The sequence below is a fragment of the Stigmatopora argus genome, chromosome 9 (assembly GCF_051989625.1).
Source record: "Stigmatopora argus isolate UIUO_Sarg chromosome 9, RoL_Sarg_1.0, whole genome shotgun sequence".
Taxonomy (NCBI): Eukaryota; Metazoa; Chordata; class Actinopteri; order Syngnathiformes; family Syngnathidae; genus Stigmatopora; species Stigmatopora argus.
The window spans coordinates 10,843,932-10,857,416 of NC_135395.1; the positions used below are offsets into that span (position 1 = coordinate 10,843,932).

The 13,485-nt window shown below is 38.6% G+C and overlaps 1 protein-coding gene across 4 annotated transcripts in view; it reads right to left on the bottom strand.

Annotated features, from left to right (window-relative positions):
* LOC144081931 (teneurin-3) overlaps positions 1 to 13,485 on the bottom strand; it is a 147,752-nt gene that overhangs the window by 35,406 nt on the left and 98,861 nt on the right. The window contains exons 11-15 of one of the 4 annotated variants that reach the window (XM_077608510.1): positions 12,840 to 13,034; positions 11,030 to 11,230; positions 5,142 to 5,327; positions 2,005 to 2,025; positions 955 to 978 (exon numbers count right to left, since the gene is read on the bottom strand). In XM_077608510.1, coding sequence (XP_077464636.1) covers positions 955 to 978; positions 2,005 to 2,025; positions 5,142 to 5,327; positions 11,030 to 11,230; positions 12,840 to 13,034 — 627 coding nt within the window. The remainder of the gene's footprint in view (positions 1 to 954; positions 979 to 2,004; positions 2,026 to 5,141; positions 5,328 to 11,029; positions 11,231 to 12,839; positions 13,035 to 13,485) is intronic. The other 3 variants (XM_077608511.1, XM_077608512.1, XM_077608514.1) reach the window with 3 other exon arrangements.

Sequence of the window (13,485 nt, forward strand, 5' to 3'; positions counted from 1 at the left end):
TAATATTCTGTAGATAGATTTATTTGGTTTTAGTAGTGGTGTAAAATACATCCAATAATTGAAAGGTGGTTCAAGGGAACTAAAGTTTCTTGTTTGTTGTGACATTTCACCTAAACCTAAAGGGCTTCTTAAAATAGATTTTTTTAGCTGTGAAATCCATCAGTTTAGGTCTCACTGGTTGTGGTCCAGAGGGAAAGAGGGTGTCAACAATTGAGTGTCGTTATTGCTTGGTTTGGCCAGTGAACAATCATTCTGCATACCAATCAGTGAGTCACTCTACTTAGGGCAAAACTAGATGGATTTCACTAGCAAAACTTGTCTTTTGGGTTAGAGGTGAAAGAACTCAATAAGAAAGTCTTGTTCTCTTGATTCAACCTATTTGGATTACCATGAACTAAATAATTGAGAATCAACACAGTAAAAAAAACTAAAATTGAAGACAAAATGTGTGTTCAATGAACTGCGTGGGGACATCATTTTTCACCCTCTTTCAAATCGGCATAGTAAAATCATCAGCAGATGGAAGCGGCAGCCTGCATTTTGGACGGCACGCTCATGTGAAGTAACAGCCACGGTGACAGGGACAAAGAAGCCTTTAATGTAAAATTGAATTATAATAAAGGGGAGAGGGTGTGTGGGGAGCGTCAGCAACCTGAGCGTCTACATGTAGAGAGAAGGACAGAGCACTGGCCTCCACAAGGCCCAAACAAACCATAGCAGCTCCACTGGGTAAGACAAGGAAGGGGGTACAAAGGGATCCGTGGATTCTACTTGTTCAAGACGGACAGGGAATGAAAGGGCATATCAGAAGGAAAAAGGAGTGGGTGGGGTAGACATCATGATCGACTCGGACATAGAACAAGTGTATCAACGTCGTGCTAGGGGGGAGACAAAGAGCAGGGGTGGTGGGAGGTGATTGTTTGTGACAATCTCTTTGGGGAGGGTTCAGTTTACCTTTATATCCTATCTTGACTGCTCCTATTACACAACCCAGGAGAGGGACACATTTAGGAAAAAAGGAACAGAAGTGACTTAGCTAAAGCTGACAAAAAAAAACATTTTCTTAAAACTTGACAGTAGATAGAGCACATGTATGAAACCCCCGCCCACCACTGTTCAGAATCTCGAAGGAGTCGGAAGGCCAATGCTAAGCGTGGGCAGGGGGAGCAGCCTGTGCATTCCAGGCAATCTTGAGACGAATCGCAATAGTCAACAATAAACAGGCTTGAGTCACGGGGGAACCAATGGGAGCCAAAGGTTGGGGTAAAAAGGATGGAGTGCGGAACTTCAGGTTCAGGGTGGTATTGGGAATGACAGATTAGGCAATTTTCTGGATGAGTTGTTCAGATTAGTGCGACAAGGCTAGGAACGGGATTAGTATTGAGATATAGGAATTAGGGAAAAAAAGATAAGGTTAAGATTTGTGCTCTACATGAAACTATCTTAAGGTGCATTATACCTCTCACTATAAGTCGCTGAGGTGAATGCAGCTAACCGATCATGATGACAGGGCTTTCACAACAGGCTTATTTTTGAAAATATTTAATGTAGGATGTGGGGCTAGTATCCAGATGGTAGCAGTCCAGATCAAAATTGTTACAGGTTTTCTAGCAATCATCAGTAAGTGGCCCACTTCCTTTTGCAAGGTTAATTTATAGGTTTAGGCAGGGCATAATGTGAGGGTTAGGGCTATAGGGATTGAATAAAATGTTACATTTGGGTTCAGGTTTATGGTTGGGTAAGCATCAAGTTATGAGGGTTAGTCAAATTGTAAGAGTTTCAATTGCTAGTCCAAAAACTGTGGGGTCTGAATCAATTTGTGTTCTTAAATCAACTCAGTCCTGTTTTCAGTGGGGCCGTGTAGCTAAACAGAAAGCATTAAACATGAGTTGTGGAAAAGTATTCGATATGTTAGAGGCAAATTAAAGGTGGATCGGAACAATTTGTGTGATGAAGTTATTCTCAAGCAGGGAATGTGCTGTTTTGATCTGTTTTTTCTTTTACCTGACACTCTGGAATCCAGGGCTTTACATGAAGGCCAAGAGGAGATTGGAAAGAGAAAGAGGAAGATAGGAACATAGAAAAAGACAATTATTAAGACTTTGTCCACATGAAAAGGTAGTATTTCTTTTCTTTAGTATAAGAAAGGAAATTAATCCATTTTGAAATAAATATAAGCCAATCAAAAGTTTTTTAAAAAAACATTTAAAAAAAAAAATTAATAAATAAATAAAAATCCCAAGTTGTCCTGATGGAAATGTATTTGGAGATTTCTAAGTGCATGAAAATGGAACAGGTGGCACTTTAATCCTCTGAAGCAGCAGTTTTTCTTTTTCCTTCATTTTTGTGAAGCATCTCTAGAAGCTAGCTGGTGCAACCACCATACAAAATAATAGTAATGTGATGAAAATGAAATTTCCTACAGATCGTATTTAACCTTTATTTTATGCACCACCAGGGAATGTTTATACACCTACCAGAATATGCTGGAGGGGGGCTGGAAATGTAAATGTTATATTATAGCTCATATGAAGACCTGGAATTTGACTTCATTAATTGTAGGAAAACCAAAAATGGACGTCATCACTCCCATTAAAATGTTCAAAAAGCACAAGGGAAGAGTAAACCATTTAATTGATATTTCTTATTTTCTCTTCATTATTATTTTTTCATGTACGTTCCGTGCCGCTTAGCATGACAAGGTTTGCGGGGATTTTGGTGCCTATCTGAGATGACTATGGGAAGTATGGTTAAGCAGTTTTCAGCCAATCAGATTACTTTCATTCGGTATCCGTATTGTGGTAACCAAAAAACAAAAAGTCACCCCCCAAAAATAAAAAATAAAAATCTTGAAAATCTTGAAATAGAACAATATTCATGTGGAAAAGGCCTACATTAGAATTAAGCAATGAGACAGAAGAAAAACAGCTTAAAGGGCACACAAAATGATTCACAGACGTAGACGTATAATCACACTATCTTTTTGGAGCTATCATGCGAGTGAGTTCAGTGTCGGGCAAAACTGAGATCTCTTAATTAAAGTGGCGACTGATTAAGAATAAGAATCCCAGATGCAGGCCATTAACAGCTGTATGAATCGCTGCCTAAACGACTCTGTCTGAAAAAGCTTGCTAAAATATTCATTATGAACATCCTCCGTCTGCTTTGATACGTCGCTAACGGGCTAGCACAAAGGAAAATACGCACGCATTCCTCTTGATATTTAAACCTCTTTGTTTGCCTTGTTGGTTTCAAACACATATGGGCTCAAAGCACATACTACATAAAAAGTATGCCATTAAGTGGAATACCCAAGTACCTTCTTCAAACACTCACTTCACTTACAGCATTAAATTCCAATGATTCCAGTTTATATACCAGAATCTGGATGTTATCAACGAATATAGTTGGTGATGTCAACCACGGGTGCCTATGTCATGCAAAATGAGATTGAAGATCTTAATGGGTGATCCAATGATTGGCCTTTGGGTTAGGGTGCATTGTTAGATTTGGGGAATGGGTTAGGCCCAAATAGATACTACTTATCTTAGCTCAAATAGTACATTTCACAATATCTCCAATAGAATCAAGAGTAGGGACACAGATCAATGACAATGTAAGAGTTTAGGTGTGTTGACCCCAACCATAACCATTAATCCCTGGATCGACACCCTAACCGTTAGGGTGTCGATCCAGGGATTAATGGTTATGGTTGGGGTCAACACACCTAAACTCTTACATTGTCATTGATCTGTGTCCCTACTCTTGATTCTATTGGAGATATTGTGAAATGTACTATTTGAGCTAAGATAAGTAGTATTTTATTTCTCTGTGAGGACAGAAATTCACAAAATGTATTCATGACTAGAAAAAGAAGGGAATCGCTGCTCCATAATTCTGCAGGGAAGATTAAAGGATCTGGACTCTGCCCCCCTCCAGCTGCAGCGAAGACGCCGCATTGGCTTGTAAATACATAATTAATCGCCTGCAGTCTGGAGTTTCTGGATCTTTTGTTTCCTAGGTGACACGCGGGAACATAGAGATAGAGCTTTGAGTGGGCCCTCGGCGAAATGCCGTTTGACGCGCCATGTCGAAGTTCAACCAGCAGACCTCAGGTCAACGGTAGGAAACGGGATCTCCAGAGTCATTATCCTCATTAGTGGCAACAGAAGAGCCACCATTTTGTGAAAAATGATATCCTAAAGAGGCCTTCAATGGCCACCTGCCCTTGACTTGGTAATTCTAGAGTCCCATTTCAACAGAGGAAAATTGTGGTTGATAGACATGATTAGCTGCTCAAGGTGAGATGTAATTTTTGTATTATTATTTTTTTTACAATTTTTCAAATATTGTTTTTTAGAGAAAGAAATATATCAATTTATCCCCATGGAAAATAATGAATGCTGTCTTATGTTAGAAATGTTATATTTATCCTAAGGTGCCAATCATTCACCAAGAGCATGAATAAATTAGAACAACTTTTGTTTACATAGTTGGCGTCATAGAACTCTAACTTTGACGACTTATCAGAAACGAACTAACCTCTAACATTGAGTCTTTTACCGGCTTCTGAAGAATTTGAAAAAAATCGTTTTCTAACTTGCTCAGAAGGTAATCAATTAAGATACAAAGAAATGACTTTCAAAGACTTGATTTAGTCAGATTTAATCTATCTAAGACGTTTCAAGATGTTTTAAGGCTCCGCAGATTCATATCAATTTGTTCTACAAAAACTTCTGTGATACCATATCACTAAATCATATCTACATTGTATTTAGCAGATTTAAATGTACAATACAAGGGTGATTATTGTTCATTTACACTGGCATAATAATAAATCTATCCTCTATTCAATATATCCACTATTACGGTGACAATTAGTTTGCATTGGTTACCAGAAACATTTATCATTAGAAATTGCCCTGAGTGTGGTGCATAAATATATTGTTACATCATCAAAACTCATCAGAATTCCACACGAAATGCCATACCTTATTTGACATATGGTAGTGCATGTCTTTTTTTTTAACCACACTGAACCCACTGACATTCAAGCTTCAAGGTTGCCAACATTTTCTTCGCAATCTGTCTTGTGTCAGGTGTGTGTGTGTGGCATGTATGTGTGGATACAGTTTGCTCACCGATGGTACAGTGCTCGCCCGTCCAGCCTTGGTGGCAGTCGCACTTGCCCTCGCGACACACCCCGTGATCGATGCAGCGCGGGTGGCAATCCCTTTGCTCGCACTCTGCACCCGCCCAGCCCTCCTCACAGTGACACATTCCACCCAAGCATGAGCCGTGAGGGCCGCAGTCCACTACGCAGACCTCTGGAAGGGAAAATAATCACCTTTAGACTGTGCTAGCAGCAGGAGTATAGCGCCACAAATTGGGTGGGTTCTCAAACATTTTGGGTCCAGCGACCCTTATATATTCATGACTGGTTTAATGGAAAATAAGGCAAGTTTGTTTGGTTTGATTTTCAACAAGCCCTTTTTTTCTCCGGTGGACTACGTAGATATTTAACATCTTGAAATGTTTATTCCAAGTGAAAAGCGGACTACATCCTGCACTTGTTGCCAGTCAGTCACAGGGCACATATTGATATGGACTAGCCTCTGCACTGACACCCACGCCATCAAGGAACAGGAATTGATCCCCTGTTGAATATGCTGAAGACAGGCAATTGCACCACTACAGTATCATGAGTCCAATAAAGATGTATTAATGTTAGAGTATTGTATTGTATTTAAAGAGTATGCATAATAATATTGTTAAATGGTTGCACAAATTTGGTGATCCTTTCATATTTACCACAAAGAATCTTAAACTGAATTGTCTCCACAAGATTATCCTGAGTAATTAACCCATGTTCAGGGTATTTTTAGAATCAGATACTTTCTCAATGAGATACCAAAACCACAAAATCGTGTATGTAATGTTTAGGGGGAAATTTAAAGTTTTTATGTTTTTAATTGGTTCAACTTTTCAGCTGGGGTTTGCCGAAACAAACAAAAAAGCACTTAAAACAAGTAGTAATGTAAATAAAACACAGTTTGATAGAAATATTCATATCCTGGTGTGCCGCCTACATGAATACGCCAACGCACAGTAGAAACAAGAAAACAAAATCGGAGCGGTTTAAAACAAAATTATAAACCAAAGTGATCTGTGATGTTTTGAAGTCTTAATCATCTTATACTAACAGCATGATGGAAATCAACATGTGAGACTTTGCTTATCGTTTTGTTGCACTATAGTGCTTTTTTTAACAAGACACGTGAATAGTAGGAAACTACTTAGAGATTTGGTGATAATATTGTCGCTGCATATGACAAACTAATTTATAATCTTGCAGACATTGTTACGTTTTGTATTGATGCAACACTAACTATAACTTCCACAGTAATGTTGAATTGTGATATCTTGAAACATAATGGCTGGCCTGAGTCTTTCAGACATAAGGGAAATGCACCTGTAATTTAATAGAGGTAAATGTAGCTGTATTACCTGGATGCAGCATTTTGTGCAAAACATGAATCCTGCTAAATAGCATTGTTTGTGCTGTGTGATCCTTGCATGCACCTGAGCCTCTGACACACGAGTGTAGCATTATTTGTGTATTTATTGATGCAAGGCATGTGGGCAAAACAGTGTAAAGAGCATCCAAACACACTCTAAAATGTTGTCTGAACTTTGACAAAAGCGATACCGGACACTTTTAGTTGGCGTTATCTGGCCGTGGAAATACACCAGACCGCAGAGAGCCTTTGGTAACGCTTGGCAAGGAGTGAGGATAAAATGTGTGATAATCAGCGTAGAAGTTGGAGTTTGTTCCCACAATTTGAAGTGGCTTTGGGAAATGTACAAAAGCGTGCAAAGGTTTCGCAAAGGTTTTCACAGAGCCAGTTCAGCATTGGTTCTGTGGGGGTTTTGGTGTTGATCCACTAGCACAACTTGCGTCTTTTTTGTGTAAGGTGTTAGTTACAAAATCACATTTGCTCCTTGATATGCACACAATAAGTAATACAACATTTCTCCTGTACTATACAATTAAAATTACTGTAAGCCATCTCAAGAGAAATTTATTGATTTCCATGGATGTTCCCTCTTCATAATTACGTAGTAGCTAATATAGTGAGCGATCCAACAAAAAGGCTAGTTGTTTGTAAAATATATGAAATGTAAATGGAATTGAAAAAAAACATTGGGGATTGAAAGTAGATAACAAGCCATAGTATCATCAGGGTTAAGCATTTGTGAATAATTAAATACTATAGTTTGATTACAGTATATGAAGTAATTGGGAAATAGGCACTCAGGAAGTATGAGTATAAGGATTTCATTTTTAAGGGGCTAATTTGTTGACTTTTTAATCACTGTTTCATACAGACTAATACAATTTTGGCTTGCCGCATGAGGGGTCGCCACAGTGACTCAACCCTTTCCATTTCACCCTGTTTTTTGCATCATTTCACTCTTTTGTAAAGTCAAAATGAATTTTAAAGCTCGCCCTGTCAGTTGTACTTAAACATGACCACTCAAAGCAAGTCCTCCCAGTTTAAATGATTTTGATGCCCAACATTATCAGTGGCAGGCAATGAGTTCAAATAGAGAGTTGTTAATAGTGTTGCTCTATTTACCTTTTCTTATCATCTCTAAGAAAGACGGGCATTTTTGACAGCTTCTCAGTAAACAGATTCCTGGACCCATGTTGTGAATTCATCGGTTTTGTGAGCCTTGTATCGTGAATCATAACATTTGTAAATCAAACTTAAAAGATAACTTCAACAAAGTAAAAACATATTTTCCAAGTGTTCCTTTGTAAATGACAAAGGAACAGTTTAAAAAAATGTTTTCATGCTATGCCCACCAATGGAATTTATAATCCCTTTCAAATAATGAAGTAGAAACAAGATAACTTTAAGCATGACAAGAACCATAGCCATGCTTCATTACCCTTTAAAATGGCTGAGTGCTTGTTCTCACCGATTGTCACACTTTTTTGACCGTGTAAGACATTTCCTTCAAATGAGAGATTTTCACAATTAACACTCCTAGCCCCCTGCTCACACTGTAAAATATTAAAAGAACCTCTGGGGGAGACAGTCATCGAATTGGCAAAAGGTTCCTCCTTCGCAAAAAATCCATGTAATCAATTTTTCATTAGCACCAGTGTTTATCTGCTTTGAACATGCCGCAGCCACACGATGGTTTGTGGGGGGTCGATCACAGCCGCCGCGCCTGTTAATTAAAGTTTATTTAATTGAAGGAAGAACTGAGGCATTAATTGTCCAGCTTGTGGAAGTTCACTACCCAACCCGGCACGTTGAGAAAGTCCCCCGATTTTTGGGTTAAGACGACTAGCCACTGAAAATTTCGAGATCCTCGCTCAGTGAATACATGAGAGACATGAAAAGGAGAGGAATGTCTTTGTTGTGCTAGCTTTTGTTTTCTTTTGAAGCACAAAACAATCTGTGTGCTGTGAAAAAAAAGGGCACGATGTCCATTTGCAATGGATAAGAATGTTTCTGTTGTTGCATGGTAACCATGGATCACTGCTCCGTGGTAGACTATGCACATCAAAAAGCTAAATGTTCATGTTCCCGATTAGTGTGCGTTTTCCTTTGTTAGAATAGATGTATAGACTATTAAGGTAAGGCTATAGGGATGTTTTATTAAGTCTTAGTGCTTTGGTTTATGTTTCTTTCACCTTAAAGTGCCAATAAACAGCTTGAAGACATTTTTTTCAGAAGAATTTTCCACTGCCTGCTAAACTGCTGCATGTTTTCAAGTAAGCTTCATTTACTCTCATCACACGTTCGCAATTCAAAGCAAAATAATAGTTTGTATAAAAAGTAAAGTCAAGTCACTCCTATATCGAGAACCCATTGTATCAAAATATGATGACGCATGGCAACCGCTACATCGAACAATAGAATATTAGGAGAACGAATTGAAAGAATCCAAAATTAAAAATGAAAGTTAACATAAATCAGGGTGAAATAGCAGATGCGAAGCTCTGGCCCGTGCACTAAGGCATAGTGTGCTCGAAAGAAAATCCAGATGACAAATTATCCCAGATGGGACACAAAGCTTGCCCCTTATATAAAAAAGAAAAAAAGAATAAGAAAATGAACTCAACTTTTTCCTTGCGGGCAATAAGTAAGGCTGCGAATAAATCAGTGTCTCATATTTTCTAATAAGAAACCTGCATGACACCTCTAGAAAGAACATATGTCGGGTCATCCGAGATTAATGCACGGTGTCAACACTACATTGTTAACATATGTCGGCCCTTTAAATCAAGCAGCACATGCGACACGTGTCCTAACATTGCACCTATACTTTGACTTTCCCCCCCATGCAGAGCTTAATGAAGTTTCCATATTTTTCCACCCTAATCTAACCAAGGCTGTAAAAATAAAGCGCGTCATCAGGAATTCATAAAGCCCGGGCCTGGCTTCATCAAACTCCCGACTTTCAATCAGCGGGACATCAAAAATGACTAATTTTGGGTTTACAAAAAGAGGGAAAAAACAGAGTAGAAATAATTTGATCTAGCCATCTTTTCTACTCAAACTCTTTTATGTCGGACTGAGTGTGGAAAATAAATTATTCCTTCATAGAGTTTTTTCAAGAGTATATTATTTGATTATAGTTTTGAAATGTAGAGCTCATTAATTCCAGCAGACTGGATTTGAGGAATGAAGATTAAAGGCAAAATGCTTATCGGTCAATTATTGTTGTTAATAATTTCAAGCTTAAATTCGATATCACAGAAGTACAAGACTTACAAAAATCAGTAATTTCCCCACAAAACTGCACAAAACATGCCACATTGGACACAAACAGAATCAGCGGGGTGTCTAGTGGTGGTCTTGTTGGGTATGTAAACCAGGGTTTGAAAATATGTAATCCCAAATAAGAATGAGGCCAAAAGAAAACAATCCACAATGAAAAAAAGTACACATCAACTTGTTTTTCATAATTCTCAAGTGGGCATTGTATGTTGAATTCCAAGGCTAAACTGGATTTTTTAATTTTTTTTAGTACGCTATATATTTTGGTTAATCATATCAACGCAGTACACATCTCGTCTCCACCAAAATTGTATGAAAAGAATGGTGTAATTCATCATGAAGTCTGTTAATTAAGACTAATGCATCTGTTGTTGTTTTGTGTGCGCATCAAAGGGAAACATACACAAACTAAGCTCATATGTTACCAGTTAGTTTGAGTGTATAGTGTTAAAAAGCAAAATACGGAAGCAGTGCAAATAGCATCGGGAGGTAATTAGCAGCTCTTTGATGCTATGAAAGCCAATGGATGAAAAATAATTTTGAATACAGAAATATGTAACAGCAATTTGGGGGTTATTTTTGTTTTTATTTATCAGTAAGAAGGCCACTTTGAGTGTTTGTTTTTAATGCAGCCCTAAAGTGAGTTTAGTTTCGCAACACGCAATCTGGTAGTTATTTTTCTATCATGAATATACTCTTGAAAAAGTCTAAAACAATGTGTATCTGTGAATCTAAGAAGTAATGCGGTCTTTAACGCTCATTTTTCCGACATCCTTAGTTGTTCTCTTTAGCTGGGTTATCCTAGAGTTTTTTTTTCTGATTGCAACCAAATTGGAATAACTTGTACCAGCAATATAGTGTGAACATTTTCAGATTTCGTCCTCGGGTGCGAGTGTATCATCACACAGATTCATTATTTTGGAAAACGAATACAAGGACCAGATTTTCATACACCACAGCCACAAAAGTTTGACACAGCAAGATTACAATTGGTAAGTAGTTTTGCTCTCTCATAATATTTAGTCAAGTTTAGTATGAGCCGACCCGCAAAAGTCTCAAGAAACCAATGCCTATATAATCTAGGATTTCTGTCTTATTTTCAACAGTCCTGAAATTCATCATGTATGTCTATTGCAGAAATACCCACGTAAATGCAACACATGACTTTTTGGTGAGGCAGTGTATTGCACGGCAGGTTATAAAGATGGAACAAAGGAAGTGGTTCTAACCTATGGAGCAGTCGGCACCGGTCCAGTTGTTCTCACATACACAGTTCCCAGAGTCGGTGTTGAATGTGCCGTGACTGGAGCACTGCTCGGGACAAGTACTCTTCAGGATCTCACAGCTGATTCCGCCCCAGCCCGGATTGCAGTGGCACTCGCCGTGATGACAAGTGCCATGTCCAGAGCACTTTGGGTCCATGCAGTCCACTGTGCACACAGAGTGACCAGTGTCACTTTAACACTTGTCCACTTCTTGTTAGCCATATTCAAGCGTATTTTAACTTGAGTGGAAAAGCTCTGGTACGACAGCTGCCTCCTGATTTTTTCCCTTCTCTTTATTAGTTCCTGCTATACACTAACACGCTCATGCGCTGACCTCTTCTGTACTTTCAGTCTAATGATATTCCATTAACGGCGTGAGGAAAAAGAGCATAATTATGCCCCAGCTCATATATTCGGTTACTGCAACACTCTGCACTGCATAGTGGATGAGTGGTGAACACTGCAGTGCTGTAGATTGTACCCATTCTTTCCGCAGTCCAGACCAAGTACACTATGAACACTAAAGTCTCTATTAAAATAAATCTATAAAGTACATGTAGGTAGCTCAAACTGAAGAATGCAATGGTGATGAAAATGATTTACGTTCACAGAAGACAAAGTCTTTAACAGTTAGCTCAGGTGTTATCTTGAAATGTTGACCATTCCTAAAAATCTGTCTTAATGATGCTAAAATTATGACTAAGAAGAGATTTTAGGTTTAGTTTGTATCGTTAGTCTAGTAGATCTTTGCTAGTCATGTGTCGCAAACGAACATACGATAAATGGCGATAAATTATGTCTTCCCTTCAAAGACCTTCATTCATTCATGCTCAGGTCCGTAACCTACGCATGTGAATCTGAGTTGATAATTGCCTTTGACTGACGTTCATGTCAATTCCGTGAAACGCAGCCAAGCGGGTTGGCCCTCGGAGAAAAAGGAATGACACTTCTTCATCAACGAAGCCATTGATTGCTTGATCGGAACGCACGGCGTCAAAGCTTAGAGGTAGGTTCACGCATTAGCTCTCTCAGCTTAATTCATTCACGGGATGTCAATAACAGCATAGGGCCCATTATGTGCCCGACCAACTAGAAAATACACATTAAAGAGCTGTACACAAATCTGTAGAGGGAATAGTTTTCAATACTTGCTAGGATAAATATTTACCTCAATATAAAGCCATGCTTTTATACTTCAATATAAAGACCTTCAAATCTACATGTTAGTGTCTCGGCTTCAGCTGTGGTCAAAAGCAACTTGTGTTCATTTAAATTTTTTGACTGACGACTGCATCTTGATCAAAAAGTCTCATGGTCGAGACTGAAGGGCATTATAGAATGTGAGTAGAGTGTAACATGCATTAAAGATGGAAAATGTAAACTGTAGATTTCCACAAAAAGCACACAGTTAGTTCCATGGCAGAAATATAGATATGGTAATTCCAAAAATCAGGAGTGTAGCAAGGGAACACTGTATTACAGTCTTCCCCTGATTATCGCGACTACACTTATCGCAAATTTACTTCTTTGCAATTTTTTTCTGCTATTAATTATTTTAAAAATAAATATATATTTTTAAAGTTCATAAAAATGTGAAAATCCACGCTGAAACTCCCAACCAGAAGCCACTCCCCTGTCTTCCGCTTGCCACCAGGACTCAGTACCGAAGGAAAAAAAAAGTAGTTAAAATAGGGGTGACCCTACTTCGCGATTTTTCGATTATCACGGGCAAGCCTGGTCTACATTAACCGCGATATTCGAAGGATTACTGTACCTTGTTCACAGTTGGTTCCCCTCCAGCCTGTGTTGCAAACACAGTTGCCTGACACGCACACTCCATGGCCCCCACATTGAGGGTCCACACATTGGCTTGAAGCCACGTCACACTCGGTGCCCTTCCATCCACTGTAGCATTGGCAGCGCCCCCGAGTATACTGGCCATTACCACTGCACAGGACAGGGCAGGCAGCTGGGAGACACAAAACATGTGAAACGAATAAATACAGTGTATAAAACTGAAAAATACATGTTAATACGGTTTACTGTTGACCAATCATGTGCGTATAATAAAGTAGGAAATTGTACAAAAAAATGAAAGAATCAGAGATTAATCATTAATTGTCCATACGGCTTATCCTCACAAGTGTCTTGTGCCTAATAGCAATTATTGTTCAAATGAAGAGCATTGATAGTAACTGAAGTCTGTAACTTTAAAAATGTTAATGGGCTTTTGACTGACACCCCCACCCAAACAGCCCATCATTACGCATCAGCGAGTGGAAGGATTTAAATGAAATAATTACACAGTTGACAATAATAATGGAAATGCATTCAGTATTTTTCTATGCTGTTTTAAGTGTTTGATGCCTGCTGTTTTCCCATTTTAAGAATGAATTGTGATCCTTGTACTACACCACCAG